This window comes from Suncus etruscus, chromosome 3 (assembly GCF_024139225.1).
Source record: "Suncus etruscus isolate mSunEtr1 chromosome 3, mSunEtr1.pri.cur, whole genome shotgun sequence".
Classification (NCBI taxonomy): Eukaryota; Metazoa; Chordata; class Mammalia; order Eulipotyphla; family Soricidae; genus Suncus; species Suncus etruscus.
The window spans coordinates 111423691-111449059 of record NC_064850.1 but is presented as its reverse complement, the minus strand read 5'-3'; the positions used below and the strand labels follow the sequence as shown (position 1 = coordinate 111449059).

The 25369-nt window shown below is 39.3% G+C and overlaps 1 protein-coding gene across 2 annotated transcripts in view; it reads right to left on the bottom strand.

Annotated features, from left to right (window-relative positions):
- Positions 1–25131, bottom strand: part of LRBA (LPS responsive beige-like anchor protein) — a 662022-nt gene extending 636891 nt beyond the window's left edge. For both annotated transcript variants that reach the window (XM_049770186.1, XM_049770185.1), the window contains exon 1: positions 24816–25131. In XM_049770186.1, coding sequence (XP_049626143.1) covers positions 24816–25076 — 261 coding nt within the window. In that variant the 5' untranslated portion in view covers positions 25077–25131. The remainder of the gene's footprint in view (positions 1–24815) is intronic.
- Positions 25132–25369: the final 238 nt, after the last annotated feature.

The following is a 25369-nucleotide window of genomic DNA, read 5'->3' as shown; positions in this document are numbered from 1 at the left end:
CCACTCCTACGAGTGCAGTCACCAATTTCGAACCAGGCCAGCTCCGTAGACTCTCTTTTCTGGAATGAGACACAAACCAAGCCATGAAAGATTATGGCTACACAGCCCAGCATAAAGCTAGCCATCTCAGGAGGAGAGGGTAGATCAAACCCCCACCCTGCCAAAACCACACGTGCTGCCTCCATCACCCACAATCTCCATTTCCCTGATGACCCTGTTTCATCACTGACCCTCTACAATACCCTTCCAGGATACCAATCTGATCAATTTTCTTTATCTTGGGACTGATATCACCAGGGCTTTTTTTGGAGTGAGTGTGGGCACACTTTCCATATATCTTTCTTCTTCCAGGAGGCCTGGCAGCTGAGTACATGTCCCTAAAAGTAGTAATATCAGTAATAGTGCTTTGACTTTCTGGACAACTTCATTTGTTTGATGTTGTCATCCCTAAAGGAATTTCCCAATTTAACAGAATGGACAGACAACTAACAAGAGCTTACTAAATCTTCTGCCATTGTAGTAATGATCTCACTGGAGATATAGTAATTTTTACAAATGTGCTTCCTATTGTCCTCTTTTCTTTCTTTTGATTTTCTTCTCTTCTATTTTTATTTCTATTTTTTTATTTGCTTTTTGGGTCACACCTGACAGTACTCAGGAGCTACTCTTGGCTGTACGCTCAGAAATCAGCCCCCGCAGGCTCAGGGGGCCACATGGGATGCCGGGATTCGAACCCTGTCCTTCTGCATGCAAGGCAAATGCCCTACCACTGTGCCATCTCTCCAGCCCCAATTTATTTCTATTTTTTAATAACTTTGCTATCACTTATCTGGAAACAAATGTAGTATGATCAACTATGTCAACAATGTGATGCATTCTCTTTAAATAGATTAAAAAAAGAAAATTAAAACAAAAGAAAAAACTAAACCAGAGTGACAGTACAGCAGAAAGGGCATTTGGCTAACTCAGGTTCAACCCCAGGTTCAATCTCTGGTACAAAATGTGGTCCCCCACACATCACCAGGAGTGATCAATGAGCACAGAGCAAAGAGTAAGCCTTGAGCACCATAGGTGTGGCCCAAAGCGGAAAAAAAAAAAACAACTAAATAAATAAAAATAAATAAATTAGAAATGTGTGCTAGTGGGATGTGAAGAAAAAGAAACATTCATTTGTTATGATTGGGATACATATTCTCCAGCAAAGAAGTCTACCATATAACTCAGCAGCATATCCATCCCTTGGTATCTTTCCAAAGAACATAAAAACACTAATCTGAAAAAGATATATGATACCTATGTTCACTGTAACACTGTTTACAACACCAAGATTTGGGGGGAGGAAAACCAGTGCCTAGTGACAACAATTGGTGAGAGAAAATGTGGTATACACAACAATGAAACACTATTCAGCTAAAAGATGACATATTATTTACAGAACCTGCCTAGTTTCCTGAACACGGTCAGGGTAACATTGAGTAACACAGTACCAGGTCCAAATACGAAACTCTTCAGGCTATACTACCAGATCAAGTATCGCTGGCCCCATGAACCAGATACACAAACACTTGTATACATATACACACTGTTTGCATAAGGATAAGTATGAAGAAGAAGAAAAAGACAGTTTTTCAAAGTGGCTACACTATTTTGCACTCCTATAATACTGAGTTCTGCTTGTTCCCATCCTATATAGCACCTGCTTTTGGGGGAAGGGGTGTTTTTTGGACCACACCTGGCTATACTCAGGGGTTTATTCATGACTCTGTGCTCAGAAATCATTCCTGGCAGGATCGGGGGACCATATGAAATGACGGGGATTGAACCTGGTCCATCCCAGGTCGGCTGTATGCAAGGTAAATGCCCTACCACTGTGCTAGCGCTCCAGCCCTGGGACTGCTTTTTTAAGAAGTTTTATTTCAAAAAAAAAAAAAAAAAAGTTTTATTTCATTCATTTAAATAAATCTATAATGTGTAATTGTGATTCTTCTTATTCATCTTTTTTTCTGTAAGTTTTTGGGCCACATACAGCAATGCTCAGTATTACTCCTGGCTCTGCATCCAGGAATCCCCCCTAGTGGGGCTCAGTGACCATATTGAATGCCAGGGATTGAACCTAGGTTGGCAGCGTGCAAGGCAAGCACCCTATCCTACCTTATTCATCTTTCCTTTTGTAACCTACAAAACATTTTTAAGCCAGAATAATCTTGATTAAGCTATAAGAGTAAGAATCATACTTTAGCTCCTTTGTAATTGTAAGTAACATTCTCTGCCAGCTCTAATAGATATAAGTAGTTAAAAAATCACCAGAATTGTGTTGGTAATAGTGCTTAATTCTCTTGGAGAATGTGGACTAAATCATTCTTAAAGTGATTTCTCATTTCCACCTCAAAGTTCTATGCCTGAGGAGACAGACTGTCCTTTGCTTTTCATTTCTAGTCTTTGACAGTCCCCATTTTCTTCTCTTAACTATCATCAATATTCTGAAATTCTTATATTTCTTAGCATGTTCTAGCTGGAAGCAATCTTAGAAGCATGCCAGTTTAACCCCCTGAGTTTCTGTTGAAGAAATTCAGATCAAAGATAAGCTAGCTGGTTAGGTCACACCTGGTTCTGAAACACAGGCTCCTAGGGTCTTTGTCCCCTTGTCGTCCCTTCATTCCTTTTCTTGTAATGACCTGGAAGGGGGGGGGGGGAGTACAGGGTGGTCATTCACATACAAACTTGCCTACAATGTTAATACACTGTAAGACTGCTCACATTTGATTATGGAGCTTGCTGGAGGCCACTTATCTGACAGCAGTGTTAATGTGCAGTGTGCTGAGAATTATACTGATATTATATATGCAATAAAATTTGAGGATAAGGGGGGGCGGGCGGACTAAAAATAAAAAGAAAGAAAATAAAAAAAAATAATAAAAAAAATTTGAGGATAAAATAAAATTTGGAGTAAAAAATATAATCAATAAAAGTTTTGGAACCCCAAAAGTCTTGTGACTAAAACAGTCTCTGTTCGTAAGCTCCAAGCTTGTGAATATAAGCCGATCAATTGTACTAAATTGTCATCCACCTACATCTGTGTTTATCTTTTTTTTTTTTTTTTGGGTTTGGGTGCCACACCCTGCAGTACTCAGGGATTACTCCTGCCTGACTCTGTGCTCAAAAATCATTCCTGGGGGGCCAGAGAGATAGCATGGAGGTAAGGTGTTTGCCTTTCATGCAGGAGGTCATCAGTTTGAATCCCAGCGTCCCATATGGTCCCCCGTGCCTGCCAGGAGCAATTTCTGAGCATGGAGCCAGGAATAACCCCTGAGCGCTGCTGGGTGTGACCCAAAAACCACCAAAAAAAAAAAAAGAAATCATTCCTGGAAGGCTCAGGGGACCATATGGGATGCCGGGGATCAAACCCAGGTGGACTGCATGCAAGGCAAATCCCCTATCAACTGTGCTATCTCTGTGGCCCCTGTGTGTATCATTTTAGTAGTTTTAAAAAAAAGTATAAAAAAAATTTAAAGTTAGTTTACTGACATTCACTATGGCAGTGTTTTCAACCTTTTGTGCAAAGTCATACTTTATTATTTATTATTAATATCTTTAAACACCTTGATTACAAATATGATTGTAGTTGGCTTTCACTCATGTAAAAAGCATCCCCCTTCAACAGTGCAACATTCTCATCACCAGTGTCCCAAATCTCCCTCTTCCCCACCCCACCCCTGCCTGTACTCTTGACAGGCTTTCTACTTCCCTCATTCATTCACATTGTTATGATAGTTCTCAATGTAGTTATTTCTCTAACTACACTCATCACTCTTTGTGGTGAGCTTCATGTCGTGAGCTGGACCTTCCAACCCTCCTCTCTTTGTCTCTAAGGATTATTGCAAAACTGTCTTTCATTTTTCTTAAAATCCATAGATGAGGGAGACTATTCTGTGTCTATCTCTCTCCCTCTGACTTATTTCACTCAGCATAATAGATTCCATATACATCCATGTATAGGAAAATTTCATGACTTCATCTCTCCTGACGGCTGCATATTATTCCACTGTGTTTATGTACTGCAGTTTCTTTAGCCATTCAGCTGTTGAAGGGCATCTTGTTTCCAGAGTCTGGCTATGGTAAATAGTGCTGCAATGAATATAGGTGTGAAGAAGGGATTTTTGTATAGTATTTTTGTGTTCCTAGGGTATATCCGTAGGAGTGGTATAGCTGGGTCAAATGGGAGCTCAATTTCCAGGTTTTTTTGAGGAATCTCCATATTGTTTTCCATAGGGCTGGACTAGACGGCATTCCCACCAGCAGTGAATAAGAGTTCCTTTCTCTCTACATCTCCGCCAGCACTGCTTGTTCTTATTCTTTCTGATGTGTGCCAATCTCTGTGCTGTGAGGTGGTACCTCATAGTTGTTTTGATTTGCATCTCCCTGATGATTAGTGATGTGATTTTTTCATGAACCTTTTGGTCATTAGTATTTCTTCTTTATCAAAGTGTTCATTTCTTCTCCCCAATTTTGATGGGATTAGATGTTTTTCCTCGTAAATTTCTGTCAGTGCCTTGTATTTTTTGGGCCCCTTATCTGATGGGTATTGGGTGAACAGTTTTCTCAGTGGGTGGCTCTTGTATCCTGGGCACTGTTTCCTTTGAGATGCAGAAGCTTCTCAGCTTAATATACTCCCATCTGTTTATCTCTGCTTCCACTAGTTTGGAGAATGCAGTTTCCTCCTTGAAGATGCCTTTAGTCTCAATGTCATGGAGTTTGTTTGTTTGTTTGTTTGTTTGTTTGTTTGTTTTTTGGAGTGGTTGTATGACTGATCTTTAATCATTTGAAGAATCAGCAGATCACATTTGTATTAGTTTATGAGTTTCTTACAAATATGAAGTGATCAAACATAAATTTTTATTAAAGTCATTAATGAGGAAATTAGGAAGATGTCAAAAGTTAAGTCTGGGAGCTAGAGAGATAGCATAGAGGTAGATTGTTTGCCTGATATGCAGAAGGACTGTGATTCGAATCCCGGCATCCCATATGGTCCTCCAAGCCTGCCAGGAGCGATTTCTGAGATTAGAGCCAAGAGCAGCCTCTGAGCGCTGCCGGATGTGACCCAAAAAACACCCCAAAAATAAAAAATTTAAAAAATAAAAAGTTAAGTCTGTACTTTAAGAACTTACATATGAGCTCTGTTGAAGTAAATTTGCTTAAGATTTCAAAGCGGTCAATATCCAAGTGAAATACATAACTTGAAAAAATCCTGGATGTTCCACTGAATTGTCACTGAAAAATTTTTTTGAGTCATGGAGTTTTTTACCTACATGTTGTTCTATATACCTTCTGGTTTCAGGTCTGATATCAAGGTCTTTAATTCATTTGAATTGTACCTTCGTACATGATGTTAGCTGGAGGTCTAAGTTTTCTTTTTTGCAAATGGCTAACCAGCTGAAAGGCATACTTTTTTCATAAAAAAAAAAAAAATCACGAGGCACACCACCATTAGAAAATGTTAAAAAGGGCCCGGAGAGATAGCACAGTGGCGTTTGCCTTGCAAGCAGCCAATCCAAGACCAAAGATGGTTGGTTCAAATCCCGGTGTCCCATATGGTCCCCCGTGCCTGCCAGGAGCTATTTCTGAGCAGACAGCCAGGAGTAACCCCTGAGCACCGCCGGGTGTGGCCCAAAAACCAAAAAAAAAAAAAAAGAAAATGTTGGGGCCGGAGAGATAGCATGGAGGTAAGGCGTTTGCCTTTCATGCAGGAGGTCATCGGTTTGAATCCCGGCGCCCCATATGGTCCCCTGTGCCTGCCAGGAGCAATTTCTGAGCATGGAGCCAGGAATAACCCCTGAGCACTGCCAGGTGTGACCCAAAAACCAAAAAAAAAAAAAAAAGAAAATGTTAAAAAAAAAAAGTTAACTTTGTGCCTATATTGACTATATATAAAGCAATTCTCTTGAATAAGAATCAAATAAACACAAAGAAATTATTTTATAATTACTTTATTATGAAATAATCTAATGATTGGTCTATTTGTGAGCCAAAACCACATGTTACAGATGAAACTGGAATTTTTCCCACGGCATACTAGTGTGCACTGCACAATGGGGTCACTTACATACCTCTATCAGAGTCGGAGTAGCACTACTCTGTATAGCACCCCTGGAATCCCAATCAGGTGTATGATCCCTAGTGAACACCTCAACTAACAATGGGCCAGAACTATGATCAAATGTGCAATTCCACTGAATGTGGAGAGAGCATCACAGAAAGCCTGGGTAGCAATATGACCAGATCACGTGACAACACCACAATTAAATGAGTGTAACCGTAGGCGAGCACTACAACCAAATGTGCAAGCATGTGTGACACTAGCCTAGATCATAGTAAAAGCACCTAGAAAGATAGATGAGGAGGAAATATTCCTGAAAAGATATCTAAGCTATGTCTTAAATGTACATAGCCAAGTAGAAACAACCGCTCATAGAAAACCACAGGAAATGCAAAGAAAAGACTTACTAAAGGAAGTTTTAACAAAAAATAACTTCAAAAAATAATACTTCAAAAAATTATAATAATAAGAGTGCCTTCTTAAGAGAAGAAAGAAAGTGTAGAAAAGGGCTGAAAAGACACCTCACATAAGACTTGCACATGCAAGGCCCAGAATTGGATCCCAACACGGTGCATGGTGTCCAAATCACCACTGGGTATAACCTGGTGGCACTGAGCAGCTGCCAGGGAAAGTCTAAAGGGCCCCAGCACTGGGTCAAGAGCATTGCATGGCTGGGCTGAGTACCAATAGGACTGATTCTGGCAATGAGGAATGCAAAAAGAAATATGGGCTAATATGATGATCTCAATTGTGGAAAACCATTTTAGTACTATTTTCCCAGGTATTAATTGGTGAACTTGCATGTCTTCTCTATTATTAATAATTTTATAACTAAGAAATAAAAGCAATGAACATATCCTCACCAGAATCCTTATATACCTGAGACAGCAGCATAGGAGTTATTTTTAGAAAATAAGAGAATAAAAAACTGAGAGAAATTAAAATGAGATTCTATTTTGGGATTACTCAAAAAGCAACTCATAATTCCCATAATGAGCTCTCACCTTCTGAAAGTACTAGTTGTCTGCATATTTCATTACTCAAAATATTTCATTATTTCATATTTCATTATCCAAAATAAAATCCCACTAAAAATGTCCTTATAAACCAAGACCATAAAATAATCTGTTAGCAAACCCCCATGGAGATAAAATAAAACAAATCAGAATATTTGAATCAAAATGATAAAAAAGAATCAAATGAAATTCTACTTTATAAAAGAACTTCAAGATTTTTAGAATTAAAGGCACTGAAATAAAATTCAAGAGAAAAAGTTAGATTGCAGATTAAGTGAAGTTATATAAGAATTTATAAATGTGAAGACAGATAAGAATCACAAGAGACATATATGGGAGACTAAAGACATGAAGGTTAGGGCCGGAGAGGTGGCGCTAGAAGTAAGGTGTCTGCCTTGCAAGCACGAGCCAAGGAAGAACCACAGTTCAATCTCCAGGCCTCCCATATGGTCCTCCCAAGCCAGAGGCAATTTCTGAGCTCTTAGCCAGGAGTAACCCCTGAGCATCAAACAAGTGTGGCCCAAAAAAACAAACAAACAAACAAACAAAAAAAAGACATGAAGGTTAAAAATGTATATGAGGGCCTGGAGAAATAGAACAGCGGCATTTGCTATGCGGCCGTGCACTCTTTCTAAGGAAAGAATGCCGTGCACTCTTTCTAAGGAAAGAATGCCATTGAAACAAGAAGAAAAAATCACACTAAGAACTGTGCTGGAGGCTGAACTCTGCTGGAACTCAGATGCCAGCACCCCTATCTGCCTGTCTTCTGTGCTGTGCTCCATTTTTGGCCTAATTTCATCCTGTGTGTGGCTCATCTGAGGCTGGCTCGCCTTCCCCTGGAGCCTTCCCTGGAGGTGAGTTTACAAGCCCAGAAAGGGTGGAGCCAGAGTAGCATGGCCCCTCCACTTCGCAACCTGACCATGCACATCATTTAGCCAATGAATACAACCACAACACGTAGAAAAACCCACAATACAAGTGTGACGATGGGGAAACAACGCAGGCCAGCGCCAGACATAGAAAATGATGATGGTAACTCTGATAACTTGAACATGACCAACCAACTAATCAGTCTCTCAGATAAGGAGTTTAGAGTCGCAATAGGAAGATGTTCAAAGAACTCAAAGTATAGAAGAGAACACTAATAAGAATCAAGAGAATATGAAGATAGAAATCAGAAAACTCCAAACTGACATTTCAGGTCAACTAACAGGTCTGAAAAATTCAGTAGATGAATTGAAGAAAAATATGGTTGAGCTTTTCCACGGGTTAAGAGCAGCTGAGGATAGGTTAGTACACTGGAAGATGAGATGAATAACAATTCCATACAGCAGAAGAAATTGGAAAAAAGCCTTAAAGCAAATGATCAAACAATGAAAAAATTACTCAAAGAATGGGAACAGATGAAAATAGAAGTCTATGATAAGCTCAACAGAAACAACTTAAGAATCATTGGAGTCCCAGAGACCCAGGAAGAAAATCTCCAGGAAGAATCAACAGTCAAGAACATCATTAAAGAGAAACTACCAGAGCTAATGAATACATGTGATCAAATCCTGCATGCCCAAAGAGTACCAACTAAAAGAGACCCCAGAAAAAACACCCCAAGACACATCCTAGTCACAATGACGAATCCCACAGATAGAGACAGAATTCTGAAAGCAGCAAGATCGAAAAGAGAAATTACATTCAAGGGAACATCCTTGAGATTTACTGCAGACCTGTCACCGGAAACACTCAAGGCCAGAAGGCAGTGGTGGGACATAGCGACAAAACTCAATGAAATAAATGCTTCGCCTAGAATACTGCACCCAGCAAAACTCACTTTCAGGTTTGAAGGAACAATACATGGTTTCACAGACAATCAACAGCTCAGAAACTTTACACCAAGAGTCCTCAAACTTTTTAAACAGGGGGCAAGTTCACTGTCCCTCAGACCATTGGAGAGTCTGACTATAGTAAAAACAAACCTTATGAACGAATTCTTATACACACTGCATATATCTTATTTTGCAATGAAGAAATAAAACAGATACAAATATAATATGTGGCCCGCGGGCAATAGTTTGAGGACCACTGCTTTACAGACTCAAAACCATTCTTAAAAGAAAAACTGAACGGCCTACTTTAAGACAAGACTGACCAACAGACACACCAAACTCCGATATAAAGATGGCACCAACTCCCAGGACAATTCATTCTCTCAATGTCAATGGACTAAATGCACCAGTTAAGAGACACAGAGTGGCTAAATGGATCCAAAAACTCAATCCAACCTTCTGCTGCCTACAAATAACGCACCTGAATAGTCAGAACAAACATAGACTCAAAATAAAAGGCTGGAGGAAAATCATCCAAGCAAACAACACCCATAAAAAAGCTGGAGTGGCCATACTAATATCAGATGATGCAAACTTTATACTTAGGAAAGTTGTAAGGGACAAAGATGGACATTTTGTATTAATCAAGGAATATGTACAGCAGGAAGAAATCACTCTCCTAAACATATATGCACCAAATAAGGGGCCAGCAAAATATTTAATAAAATTATTGACAAATCTAAAAAATAATATCAACAAAAACACAGTAATTGTGGGAGACCTCAACACAGCATTGTCAACACTTGATAGGTCAACCAGACTGAAACCCAACAAGAATATACTAGTCCTGAAAAGAAAGCAGAAGATGGTTCTTTGAAAAAATAAACAAGATTGATAGACCACTGGCAAAACTAACAAAGAAAGAGAGAGAGAAACTTGATAACTCATATTAGGAATGAAAAAGGAGAGATCACTACTGATATGGTAGAGATCCAAAGGGTAATCAGAAACTACTTTGAGAAACTCTATGCCACTAAAAATGAAAACCTGGAAGAAATCGATAAATTTTTGGACTCTTATAATCTTCCACGGTTGAATGAAGAGCATGTAGCATATTTAAACACACCCATCACTATTGAGGAAATTAAGACAGTAATCAAATGTCTGCCCAAAAACAAAAGTCCGGGCCCAGATGGATTTACTAATGAATTCTTTCAAACCTTTCAAGAGGAACTTCTACCAATCCTGGCAAGACTCTTTCATGAAATCGAAAAAACAGGAACACTTCCAAATAGCTTTTATGAAGCCAACATCACCTTGATACCTAAACCAGACAGAGATGCTACCAAAAAAGAAAATTACAGACCAGTATCGCTGGTGAATACAGATGCAAAGATCCTCAACAAAATCCTGACAAATAGGATTCAATGCCTCATTAAGAATATCATCCACTACGATCAAGTAGGTTTCATCCCAGGAATGCAAGGCTGGTTTAACATCCGTAAATCTATCAACATAATACACAACATCAACAACAAGAACAATAGAAATCACATGATCATATCAATAGACGCAGAGAAAGCATTTGATAAGGTCCAACACCCATTCTTGATCAAAACTCTCAGCAAGATGGGAATGGAAGAAACCTTTCTCAATATAGTCAAGGCCATCTACCACAAGCCAGAGGCAAATAATGTCCTCAATGGAGAAAAACTGAAAGCCTTTCCTCTAAACTCTGGCACAAGACAAGGCTGTCCTCTCTCACAACTCCTATTCAACATAGCACTGGAAGTACTTGCTATAGCGATTAGGCAAGAAAAAGATATCAAGGGAATCCAGATAGGAAAAAAAGAAGTCAAGCTCTCGCTGTTTGCAGATGACATGATACTCTACCTAGAAAACCCTAAAGTCTCTACGAAAAAGCTTCTAGAAACAATAGACTCATATAGCAAGGTGGCAGGCTACAAAATTAACACACAAAAATCAATGGCCTTTCTATACACCAATAGTATTAAGGAAGAAATGGACATTAAGAAAACAACCCCATTCACAATAGTGCCACACAAACTCAAATATCTTGGAATCAACTTGACAAAAAAAGTGAAGGACCTATACAAAGAAAACTATAAAATTCTGCTCCAAGAAATAAGAGAGGACACGCGGAAATGGAAGCACATACCCTGCTCACGGATTGGCAGGATTAACATAATTAAAATGGCAATACTCCCCAAAGCATTGTACAGATTTAATGCGATCCCTCTAAAGATGCCCATGACATTCTTCAAAGAAGTGGATCAGGCACTTTTGAAATTCATATGGAACAATAAACACCCTAGAATAGCTAAAGCAATCATTGGGAAAAAGAATATGGAAGGAATTACTTTCCCCAACTTTAAACTGTACTACAAAACAATAGTTATCAAAACAGCATGGTATTGGAATAAAGACAGGCCCTCAGATCAGTGGAATAGGCTTGAATACTCAGAAAATGTTCCTCAAACATACAATCACCTAATTTTTTAATAAAGGAGCAAGAACTCCTAAATGGAGCAAAGAAAGCCTCTTCAACAAGTGGTGTTGGCACAACTGGATAGCCACTTGCAAAAAATTGAACTTAGACACCCAGCTAACATCATGTACGAAGGTTAAATTCCAATGGATGAAAGACCTCAATATCAGACCCGAAATCATAAGATACATAGAACAACACATAGGTAAAACACTCCAGGACATTGAGACTAAAGGCATCTTCAAAGAGGAAACTGCACTCTCCAAGCAAGTGAAAGCAGATATTAACAGATGGGAATATATTAAACTGAGAAGCTTCTGCACCTCAAAAGAAATAGCACCCAGGATACAAGAGCCACCCACTGAGTGGGAGAAACTATTCACCCAATACCCATCAGTCAAGGGGCTAATCTCCAAAGTATACAAGGCACTGACAGAAATTTACAAGAAAAAAAACATCTAATCCCATCAAAAAATGGGAAGAAGAAATGGAAAGACACTTTGACAAAGAAGAAATACAAATGGCCAAAAGACACATGAAAAAAATGCTCCACATCACTAATCATCAGGGAGATGCAAATCAAAACAACTATGAGGTACCACCTCACACCCCAGAGATTGGCACACATCACAAAGAATGAGAACAAGCAGTGTTGGCGGGGATGTGGAGAGAAAGGAACTCTTATTCACTGCTGGTGGGAATGCCATCTAGTTCAACCTTTATAGAAAGCAATATGGAGATTCCTCCAAAAACTGGAAATCGAGCTCCTATATGACCCAGCTATACCACTCCTAGGAATATACCCAAGGAACACAAAAATACAATACAAAAATCCCTTCTTCACACCTATATTCATTGCAGCACTATTTACCATAGCAAGACTCTGGAAACAGCCAAGATACCCTTCAACAGATGAATGGCTAAAGAAACTGTGGAACATATACACAATGAAATATTATGCAGCTGTCCGGAGAGATGAAGTCATGAAATTTTCCTATACATGGATGTACATGGAATCTATTATGCTGAGTGAAATAAGTCAGAGAGAGAGAGAGAAAGACGCAGAATGGTATCACTCATCTATGAGTTTTAAGAAAAATGAAAGACATTCTTGCAATAACAACTTTCAGACACGAAAGGAAAAGCTGGAAGTAACAGCTCACCTCATGAAGCTCACCACAAACAGGGATGAGTTTAGTTAGAGAAATAACTACGTTTTGAACTATCCTAATAATGAGAATGTACGAGGGAAATAGAAAGCCTGTCTAGAGTACAGGCGGGGGTTGGATGGGGAAGAGGGAGATTTGGGACATTGGTAATGGGAATGTTGCACTGGTGATGGGTGGTGTTCTTTACATGACTGAAACCCAAACACAATCATGTATGTAATAAAGTTGTTTAAATTAAAAAAAATAGAAATAAAAAAAAAGAAACCTGGTCTTTATACAACAGAGAATAAAAAATTATTTTATAAAGGTTTGAGGGGCCAGAGAGATAGCATGAAGGTAGGGCATTTGCCTCGCATGCAGAAGGATGGTGGTTTGAATCCTGATATCCATATGGTCCCCAAGCCTGCCAGGAGCAATTTCTGAGTGTAGAGCCAGGAGTAACCCCTTCGTGCTGCCAGGTGTGACCCAAAAACTCAAAAACAAACAAAAAAAAATTTAAAAAGGGTTTGAGAGGGGCCAGAGAGATAGCACAGCGGTAAGGTGTTTGCCTTAGGCCTAGAAGGACAGTGGTTCAAATCCAGGCATCCCATATGGTCCCCCGAGCCCACAGGAGCAATTTCTGAGCGTGGAGCCAGGAGTAACCGGGTGTGTTTTTGGGTGTGACCCAAAAAACAAAAACAAACAAAAAAGCACTTCAGCAGTTGTATAGGGTATTTAAAAGACAAGCTATGGATATGAAGCAATCTGACTGCAATATCTATCATCCCACTTACTGCTAAGATAAAGAGACTAGAAAAGCAGGAATACCAGCAAACTACACCTGCAAATAGTAGTAAGTACTTGAACAATTGCCATGGCACTACAGATGCTGGAGAGGAGGAGGATTACAAATATATTCAGTATTCCAAGTCATAACCCAAATAGCAACATTCAAATTAAAGTTATCAAAGAAAATAACTTCACAGTAAAACACTCTTATCATGAAAGAAAAAAAAAAGTATGGCATTCGAATTTAGTTCTAGCTAATTTTTTTACTCAAAATAAAAATGTTAACCAAAATAAGAAAAGAAAGTAGAATTAAAAAAAGTTACTTTATTCCAGATAAGATGGTAATAAATCAACAAATAAACTATCACATTGATGTCCACTTCATCAGATTATCCTCTATCAGTGGTCCTAAAACTATGGCCCGCGGGCCACATATTGTATTTGTATCTGTTTTGTTTCTTCATTGCAAAATAAGATACATGTAGTGTGCATAAGAATTCGTTCATAAGTTTTGTTTTTACTATAGTCAGACCCTCCAATGGTCTGAGGGACAGTGAACTAGCCCCCTGTTTAAAAAGTTTGAGGACCCCTGCTAGATATTATAGATAGTTAAGAGAAGAAAATGAAACTGCATCATCCTCCCCTATCAATAGAAATCACAAAAACAATTAACAGTTTACATTTTTAGAGGTCAACAGATAAGAATAGGAACAGAGTAAAAAGGGGCTAGAGAGACAGGAAAACAAATAAGAAGTTTGCTTTGCATGAAGCTGTCCGTATTCAATTCATAGAACCCCATATGGCCACCTGAGGATGGGTAAGAGTGATCCCTAAGCCCAGAGTCCGGAGAAAGCCCTGAGCAACCCAGGTATAACCACCACCAGCCCTCCAAAAAAGAGTAAGAACAAAGAATATAGTCGCGAAACAGCAGAAAATAGTCTAAATAAACTGAAGAATTAAAGAGTAGCTGAAGAAATGGAGTGCCTATAAGCTAATAAATTTATACTTTAAGCTCCATGAAGGCCGAACCCATTTCTATCTTGTTCACTTTTTCCTCACACCTACTTAATACTATGCCTCGAAAACTATTTCTGTTCCATTAACACTTGCTGAAGGAATGAATGGACAAATACCACGGAAAATGAATATTCATTCCCAGTAAGTGAGTATTTACTTGTTTAGTAAAAGGAAAGTAGTGTCATATTAAATTTTAAGATAATGGTCTAGTCAGAAAAATGTATAAAAAAATGTTTCACTCAGAAAATCAGTCATAGAAAATTATTTTCGGGGGGGGGGGGGTGTAAAAGGAGTTTGGGCCACACCCAGATACATTCAGGAGTTACTCCTGAGTGTGTGCTCAGATATCTCTCTTGACAGGCTCAGTGGACCATATGGGATGCCAGTGATTGAACCTGATCCATCCTAGATCAGCTGCATGCAAAGCAAATACCCTACCTTCTGTGCTATCACTCTAGCCCCAGAAAATTCTTTAACTTCTTTTTAAAAAAAATGGCTCACTTGAAGAAATAAATGTTAAACCTGAGTTAAACTGACACACTAATTTACAAAAGAAAAGAAAAAAATCTTGGTCCAAAATTTGACAATATCATTATTCAGTAAATCTATCATGGAAGTAAATCAATTTCAACAAAAGGTCATTTGAATACTAGGCAAACATTATACATCCTGACAAGTACTAAAGACAACATCTGGTATTCTGTTCAGCAAATAAAAGCCTTCTCCTGGAACCTGAGGAGCTCAAAGGGCTGCAGCACAGACAGTATCCATGAGCCTCATAGTGGTATCTCAGCACCACTGGGTGTGCCTAACTGCCCCCACCCCCCAAATACTCTTCCTCTCCTTATTAATGAATTGAATATTATTGGTACTGCCACAAAAAAACAATTATTCACATTCTACTTAGAGGATCAATATACAGTTACTTTACTATGGAAACTAAGCCAACAAAATCTTAACTATCAGAGTAATGAAGCAAACTCCAGCACCTTGTCTAATGATTAACTACATCATAAATTCCACCCAATTTGAATATATTCCTTACAATCTCATATTTCCTAGTATACATTTTATGTCAATTTTAACAATTTCTTTAAAACAACCAACCTTCCACTATACAAACCCTAATTACATGAAGGAAGTTTTAGACCTGTTTCAGGCTGACTATTCAATTACATGATTCAAAAATACTTTAAGCCACTACTTCATAGTTAAGGTTCCTTGCAATTGAAAGTTATCTAAGGTTTAGTGATTAACAGTTTAGGTTGTCAATTCTTTGACTTTGAATCTCATAAATATTTAAATTTTTTTTCTGTTACTTGAGCATGACATTATCCATTGTATTCAGTTTCTTACTTTGTAAAGTAAATATAATAGCATAATCTCTTCTGCTATATCTTTGCCTTTAAATTACCTCCCATATGATTCTTAAAAGGTAGAAAATATGGGCCTGACAGTACAGAGGGTAGAGTGCTGGCACCCTGGAACCCCATATGATTCCCCAAATCCAACAGGCATTATCCCTGAGTACACAGCCAAAAGTAAGCCCTGAGCAACCCCAGGTGTAGCCAAAAATATAAAAAAAAAAGTATATATACATATGTATAATAAAATGAATAAAAAGTAGAAAATGTACAAATGATGTGAAAATATGTCATAAATATTTCTTCTAGCAGAAATAAAAAGAAATCCTTATACAAAGACCATAAGGAAAATCTAAAGAGGTACAGAATTGCATTCCTTTTTATTTTTTTGTTTTTGTTTTTGTTCTTGGTGGCACTCAGGGGTTACTCCTGACTCTGTGCTCAGAAATTGCTCCTGGCAGGCATGGGGGACCATATAGGATGCTGAGATTCGAACCACCATCCATCCTGAATCAACTGCATGCAAGACAAATGCCCTACAACTGTGCTATCTCTCCGGCTTCATCATACCTTTTTTTTTTTAATTCACAGTGTGCCTGTTTTAATTATTACCAGGCATAAAATAATACGTAATATTATTATTTAATTATTTTTACAAATATAGGGGGTTAAAGAGATAAGCAGGAGGTGAGGCTCTTTCTTGAATGTGGTCAACCCCAGTTGGATCAGGAGCAGTACAAATGGTCCCCGAGTACCACCTGAGTCATTCAGAAGCACAGAGACAGAAACAGCTCCTGAACAACTCTGGGAGTAGACTGAGCCAGCCTGCTCCCCTCTAAAAATCTGCAAGTATAAATAAAAAAAAATAGAAATACATATATATGATAAAATAATATAGAACAAAATAATGAAGAAGGCTGTAACTTGGAACAGATTTTAGTACTGATAAAAATGTTCTCTATCTCTTTAAGTTTCCTCTCAAAGAACCAGACCTACATTTCAAGAGGAAAAGTAAGTTCAAAGGTTAGTACCATGAAAATGACTGTAATACTAAGGTGAAGACACCAAACTCTGCCAACATTTCCATGAGGATGTAACTGGTTTTCTTACTACTATTCTATTAACAAAGTGTCACAGGACTTAAATGGTTCCTTCTCGGTCCGACTTTTCTCCCTTAAGTCATGTTTGTAGAAAATAAGGCATTCTAGAAGAAACCAAGTAATGATCTGCTTGTGAATATTTGGAGAATTATGTTAACATATCCAATAAAATCTAAAACACACTGTAAATCCTAACTTATGCTATTGTCTATAACTCAAATTGAGTTAATCAGACCTAGAAGCACACCAATGATCAACGTATTTCCTCTACCTCAATATATTTTTCCCTATATTCCCCTTGAAATATCAAGGTTCAAGGGATAACAACTATACACATACAAACACGGAAAAAAAAAGTATTGGAAAACAAATTAAGAGCTATAAGGGAAGGCCCTACTGCTGCACTGGCACCGACTTACTCCAGAGAGGGTTCTTAAGACACCTGATGACCCTAAAAGCAACTATTTGCTTTTAGAGTATGATTCTTTGCATTGCCCCCTAATGGTGACATGAAACCAGAAGATACTCCATGCCACCCTGACTTTGACACAGGATCTGTACAGAAACCAGGATCTCTAACTACAGAAACCTGACAGCAACAACTGTGATTGTAAAGAGCTTTTACTGGGCCCACGGAGAATGACTCTGGGGTTAGACAACCTAGTATGCCTGGAGCCTGGAGTTGATCTTACACCAGAATACTTCATGGGTAAGGTCTCAATTTTTAGGCCAAAGGTTTTTCCTTTCTATTTTTCCCATATTTTACTATGCCTATGCAAACAACAACTGCCACACACATCCTTTTTATTGTATTTTTATATCTTCTACCTTTAAAAAAAGAAAAGAGCTTACTAAGCCTTCTGCATTAATGACTTTATTGGAGATACAATAATTTTCATGAATACACTAATGAACTTTTTCTTTCTTTTCCTTTTTTTAGTTTTTCTATTTTTTAATAACCACTGTCTGTCATCTTGAAACAAATATATTATGATCAGTTATGTCAACTATGTGATGCATTTTCTTTAAAAAAAAAAAAACTGAAAAAAGAGCTATAAACCCATTCAATGTTTTCATTGACAAAATGACCCACTAACAAAGTGAAAGTTCAGTGGCAAAACACACCTGCCTTATAAGCATTAAGCAATGGATACTTGCAGCCACCTACATCCACTGCACAAGTCTATGAGCAGTTCCACGTAGGACCTCCTGGTATCTCCAACAGAATGTGAAATCTCTGAAGCAGACAAGTATGTGTGCACAGCACAAATGAAGATGTATGAGGGGGCTAGGAAGAGAGATCAAGGGACCATAAAGAACATAACATGTCTGACATGCATGAGACCCTGAATTCCCAAGCACCCAAAGCATCCCAACACCATTATGGGTGACCTTGGCCCCCCTCCAGAACTTTGGGCCCCTGCAGTGTTGCATCACCAAGTCTGAGCATGTAAACCATTCAGTCCACACAGTCTGACCAAATAGCCAGGAACAGTCCCCTGGGTTTGAGCACAACTTGGGAGAATAAATAAAGATTGCAATCTCCAAAAAGTATATGTAGAGAAGTTCAGAGTGCTTCCCCATGCTCTCCAATAGCTAAAATGAAGAACGCGTGCAAGCACTGCAACCCCAAAAGTTCAACTAGGTGTGGCCCAAAAACCCAAAACAAACAAAAAAAATCAATTAAAATCCTGTTAAGACCAGTTTAAGTTTTCTGTTACTAACAATGTGAAGCACAGATGAATATGAGAAGACTCTTAATTAACAAGCAAACTTCTAGAGTGGATTATTTTGGGGGGGGGGAGGGATCTGTAGGTCAGGCCCCATCCATCAATGCTCAGGGCATCTTAACCTCTGTACTATCTCTACAGTCACGTTTTTTTAGTTAAGGTAATATTGGTTTGCATGATTGAATATCTTATATTTTAGAATAGTTCATAGTTCATCAAATGTATCTCATCACATACCACCAAAGTACAATATCCTTGCAAGAGCTGAAGTAACTCTTAACTCTAAATGTGCAATAGAAAATAATAAAGACGATGGGGCCAGAGTGGTAGCACAGTGGTACAGCATTTGCCTTGCATGCGGCTGACCCAGGATGGACACCAGTTCGATCCCTGGCATCCCATATGGTCCCCCAAGCCAGGAGCAATTTCTGAGCGCAGAGCCAAGAGTAATTCCTGAACACCAATGAGAGTGATCCCACCCCCCATAATTGCAGGCACACATCGGTGTGGAAGCATGGACCTGGGGCCAGAGAGTTGGCTCAGAGCTAAAGCAAAAGCCCTGTTTCACTGCTCCGCACCACAGTGAGACCCACCTACCCTTCCAGCCCCTCACATAACAGAAGCAGCCCTGAGTACTACTGAGTGATACAAAAACACACAAAAACGAAAACAAAACATGGACCCAATCAAAAAGAAAACCAAAAGGTTGGAACATATGCCTTATATCTGTGAGACACTGAATTCAATCCCTGTACCAAGTGCCCCCCTCCAATCCTAATCCACTGGATGTGACCCCCAGCACCACTGGTCACAAAGCACCACCAGTTGCTAAACCCAAGCACCTAACTTTGAGGCCCAAACCACCAGCCAATTATGGCCAGAACAGGCCCCAAGCCCACAGCACAGATGGGGAACATACCCTACCATCACCCAAAACCTTTCCCCACCCCCTTAAAAAAATAAAAGCACAAAAGCATGTTGAAGACCAGGGATATAGCTCAGCAAAAGAGCACTCACTTTGCAGGTGGGAGTCCCTGGGTTCAATCCCCGGGGCAATATTTGGTTTGGTGGTGCTTTTTGTAATGTTTTTGGGGGGTTTTTTTGTTTTTGTTTTTGTTTTTGTTTTTTCTGGTCTTTGGGCCACACCAGTGGTGCTCAGGGCTGACTCCTGGCAGACTCAGGGATGGACCATATGGAATGCTGAATTTTATTTATCACACCTAGCACTTTTGATTTTTTTTTTTTTTTTTTTTTTTGGTTTTTGGGCCACACCCGGCAGTGCTCAGGGGTTACTCCTGGCTGTCTGCTCAGAAATAGCTCCTGGCAGGCACGGGGGACCATATGGGACACCGGGATTCGAACCAACCACCTTTGGTCCTGGATTGGCTGCTTGCAAGGCAAACACCGCTGTGCTATCTCTCCGGGCCGCACTTTTGATATTTTAAATTTACATTTGAAAACACATTTTAAATCTAGATTTCTTCAATGTACGTACATAGGTTGATTTCCAATGAAACATACTTGACACTTGTACAGTGCCACAGTACAATATTACGCTAATTGTTTTAGTCTAAGTTTTTAATTCTTCCCCAAAACTGCCAAGATACAAAATGCCATTAGACCGGTGTCACTGCAAGTCAGCAATCAGCTAGACTGCACCAGCAGCTGCCCCTTTCAGTTTCCAAGCACATGCTGCACACTAGTAATACACAGAGCCTTTGTGTAATGCAGGCAGCACCTGGAGTCGGAAGGCTGGTGGCTGGACAGAGAAGAGTAATCAAAGGGCTACAAACTATGGCATGTGGAGACACCAGGCCAATCCCAGTATTCCACTGCCCCATGGGTACCACTAGGGTGGCTCTGGTGGCCCTCCACTGCTGAGCCAGTTAAAATTGGGAGTTCACCACCCTCACCCCTACTCCCGTGTCCCTAAACACTACATGGGTTACCTCCCCCCCAAAAGGGCCTATCTACTATGTACAATTTTATTTAAATGTCTTTTAAAAACTTCTTTTTTGGGCTTTCTCTACTCTGAAGACGTCTGTGTTCTCTCTTAAATATTTTTCTCTCCTTCTCTCTTGACATCTCTCTTATTTCAACAAAAACTATTTTAAAAAAATATTTTCTGTATTTTCAACTCTAACATTGTAATAAAAAGCATAGAGTGACTTTTAAATAAACAAAAAAGGTAAAATCATGTATTTATCATCAGTCTACAGAAAACTCTATTCTTGAATTAAGTAGTATTTAATACTTTTAAATACTTATGGAGGCCTTAAACTCAACAGCAAATTCCTGAAAACATGCCAGTACATTAATTATTCTGCTTTCAAAGGTTTGATAAATTAATTTAGCATACAGATGGAGAAAAAATGAAATGGTTTTAAGTTGCAACAAAAAAATTGTAAAAGTTCAACCTGAAATTTGAAACACTAGAATACAAAGAAGTACTATTCATCAAAACTTATCTATAAAACGGATTTGTAAAAGAAACTGTAAGAAGAGAGGTAAATTTCCAAGGAATTTCTAACAGTAAAGTCAAGTTACAACACCAAATTTGGGACGCCAACTTGATAAATGTATGTATTATATGGATCTAGCACTTAAAATTTGGAGAGGTGAGGTTGTTTAATTTTAACTATCAGTACAAAATTTTGTTACTTAAAGTAGCTAAAAAATTATCAGCAAAAAAGAATCAAAACTTTGAGTAAAAAATGCCTAAAATAAAGGAAAAGGTTTGATAACTATAAAAATAAGCAAGTGAAAAATAAACAAACCAAAAGAAAGAGCTCACTTGAAGATTCTTACGAAAGTTGGACGAAAGTTTCATAGCATTTACATCATGGTAATATTTCACTACTTCAACAAACTATATACTCTTCTGTCTATATTCTATTTTTCAGAATTAAAAATTGTTAGGAGGGGGCCAGAGTGATAGCACAACAGGGTAGGGCTCTTGCCTTGTATGTGGCAGACCAGGTTCGATCCCCAGCATTCCATAAGGTCCTAAAGCACGGCCAGTAAGTGATTTCTTTTTTTTTTTTTTTTTTTTTTTTTTTTTGGTTTTTGGGTCACACCGGCAGTGCTCAGGGGCTACTCCTGGCTCTATGCTCAGAAATCGCCCCCGGCAGGGGGACCATTTGGGATGCAGGGATTTGAACCACCGTCCTTCAGCATGCAAGGCAAACATCTTACCTCCATGCTATCTCTCTGACCCACAGTAGTAATTTCTGACTGCAGAGCAAAGAGTAGCCTCTAAGCACTGTCAGGTATAACCCCCCCCTCAAAAAAAAATTTTTTTTAATTTTTAAAATGTTAGGAGCTGGAGAAAAAGTATACAGCTAAACCCAGGTCAATCCCTAGCATCTAGAAGTTACTCCTGAGCACAGAACCATCAGCTGGGTGAAGCCTATAACTACCCCACTCCAAAGTTATCCAATGCATCAATTGGGAAAAAAAAAAAAAAAAAACTAATAACGAAGTTTCTGCACACACATTCTGAATGAAAATATAGAAAGTAACTAAAAAAAGGTTTTACTTTACGGAACTTTTAAAGTAGTCCTGTGAAAGTATTTAGTACTGATGGAGGTTTCAATATTAATATTTATATTTAGCAGTACCAATGATCCTTGTACCCTTATATTAAAGAAAATTATGACTAAGCTACAAAAACCTGCCCAAGGGGGAAAAAATCTACAGCAATTCAGAGACAGGTCTATTCCTGGAAAGGCTGACATTCTAAGAATTACCAAATTCTAGACCAACAATTCAACTTTTCTCCATTACCTCACTTCTAGAATGAAATATATGTGTTCAAGAATTGTAGAGTGGAGAATTAAAAACATGTAAAGCATCTAGCCTACGTCCTGGCACAGAGCAAGTAGTGTTAACTTTTTAAAAGCATACTTACTAGTTATATTTACTTCTCTGAGTAGAATTAAGAGTACAGAAAGATCCTAGATGACCATGAAGAAGGATAAAATGAGGTGTAATAAAGAATAGATAGAGAAACTAATCTAATCTTCTGAAGCAACTTTCTTTGCTCTAGGAAAAAAGAATGATGAGAAGATGTAATGGAATAGATTCCTCCCCTCTTCCTACCTGGACACCCACTACCCTTGAAGGCGTGTAGATGCCGAAGACTGAACCTCGATCTCTAAGGTTTATAGCTCTAGACATTATACAAGCAAACTATCTCTAAAAATTCTGGATTTTCCTTATTAGATGCAAAAGACTTATGTTTAATCATCCACATCCACACTCATATACAGAGCATTCTAATGAACAGAGGAGTTTGAGTGATCCTTCTGGATCCTGGATCCTTCAGGAACACTATGCTTCACATAGAATGGCCTCATTATGGACTGTATCACTACCACAGATTTCTGTTTATTCGCTAAGGTACCTGAACTTTAGAAGGAAAACCCATAAAAGTCTTCAAGTCTCTGTTTTGAGGTAAAGGAGCTTATCAATTTACCACTTATCTCCCTAAGATTCTAAAAGTTTTATGCCCATACACATAAGATTATGTATTGTATATGTACATATTTTTATACACATATGTATATATAGTTAGTAAAAATGTCATTTGTGGAAGCTAATGGTTATTTGGGGTATGGCTGAACATTTTTAGGATATATCGTTTAAAAATACATTGGTGTGTATGTAGGTACTTATATACATAAACAGCCATCAAAGTAAGAAAAAATAATCTACTTATAAAGTTTTCATACTCTAGAAACAAGTGAATTTCATCTAGCTACTATCTCATTCTAAAATTTCTGTCTTCTAGATATATCTGCAGGTAGCTAAACTATTAATAAATATCTGACGAAGGAAATAATTAACTTCCCTGGAATAAAATAAGCCTAACCTTGAAAACAGAAAGAGCAATGGGGAAAGCCTAAAGAATTAATACAACTGTTCATATCTGTTCCCATGTGTTACTTTCTAACCCAGGTGAGTAAGTGGAAGAGAGGAAATGCTTTTAACAATATATTTAGTTTTGATTCTTTAAGTTGAAGAGCAACAACAGTAGATATTTTAAAAAATCCCCATTAGGTCTGGAGGTCCCAGAAAGCTTGGCCAAGCTCTCCTCTACTTTCAGTCTTGCCAAGCAGCCCACCACAACCCCATTAGGCCTCTTGCTGAGTAGGGGCTGCTCCCAGGATACCCCTCTGTCTTTAGTTCAGTATTTAGAATTCCTCCCCAGAATTCTGAATCTGGTGTCAAGGTGTTGGGCTCTGTCCGAAGGGGATGCCAATGGGATGGGATGCAAAGTGGAAATGTAACACACACAGCAAGAGGAAAGGGGTGGTCAGAAGAAGATGACAAAGGGTCCTAATTGGAGGAAGTCTGACTCCCACCAAACTCTTAATGTCCCCATTGGAGATGACAACCATTTCTAAGAATGGAAAATAGTATTGCACCGCTACCTTTACAAAGTAGATCTAGAACGATTAGTAGTGCTAGCGATTGTGACTTCCTATAGAATTCATCATGAGCCATACATTTACAAAAGATTTGTAATTACACCGTATCTCCCACAATTTTTCATTGCCATTCAATTTTCACAACATATTACCATACACTCACTCCAAAACACAACTTTTGACGATCTCTCCAAGAATAAACGAGTCCCATTGAAAAAAAAAAAAATACTAAAACTTTTGCAGCAACTTAACCTTTCATCCGTGCTAAGAACAAGAACTCTGAGTTCAAAACGTAGGCCGACTCTCAAAACAGAGAGGATTACCATTGACAGAGTTCTCGAGCCTAAAAGAAAAAAAAAAATCACAAGAACTTAAGTTTTAAGTGTTCTAGAGTTTCCATAATTGGTGTGTGGCTCTCAACCCGGAGAGGAAGCACTCTTTACAGAATAAAAAAAAAAAAAAAAGAATAAAAAATAAAATAAAAGGATCTGCTTGGAATCCCTCAAAAAATACATCAAAGTGCAACAACTATCCCCCTTCGTGGAAGGAGCTCTGCTGCTCACTTTCATTAGAACTTGGGGCATCAGTGCTTACATAATTCCCTTTACACTGAAGAGCAAAGAGAAAAAAATACAAGAGGCTGAAAACTCCAAGAGCCGGTTTCCTTGAGGTCAGCAGCATTTTCTGTGTCTATCCCTGGGGAAAAAGTCAAGTGAGTTGCAGCTATTGCATGCTTGCAGCCTCCAAGGCCTGGGTGCGAAAAGGGAAAGAAACCTCCACGACTGGCTCCACTTACCAGGTTAAAGACCGTCTCCACGAGGTCCCTATTGGACACCTCCCCAACTTCCACCAGGCCGGTCAGCACGGCGAACTTCATCCGGATGCCCCTGATGGGGAGCCCGGGCTGCAAGGACAGGGCGCCCCGCTCCCGATCCCGCTCCCGATCGGCGGGGGCCGCGGGCTCCTCGGCTTTCCCTCCACCGCCCCCGTCGTCGTCGTCACCTGTTGGCGGCGGCGGCGGTGGGGACGAAGGGACTTGATTGTCCCCGCTCGCCATGGACACCTCGGAGTCGGCACACTCGGCCAAGTTGTGGGGTGGAGAGAAGGGAACCCCAAAAGCAGTCGTGGCTGGCTGGCAGCGCCCAGTGTCGCCGCGACGACGCGCGAGCCTGTGGGGAGAAGACGACGAAGATCGGGGTTAGCAAGCGCTCGAGGGGTCGCGGGGTCGGGTCAAGCCGGGCTGGGAAGTTCCACCGTGGGGAGGGGGTCCCCCAACTCGGTACAAGGGTCCCGTCCGCCCCACACCCCCACGCGCAAGGTGCGGGCGCCTCCCTCCCGCACCTCTCCTCG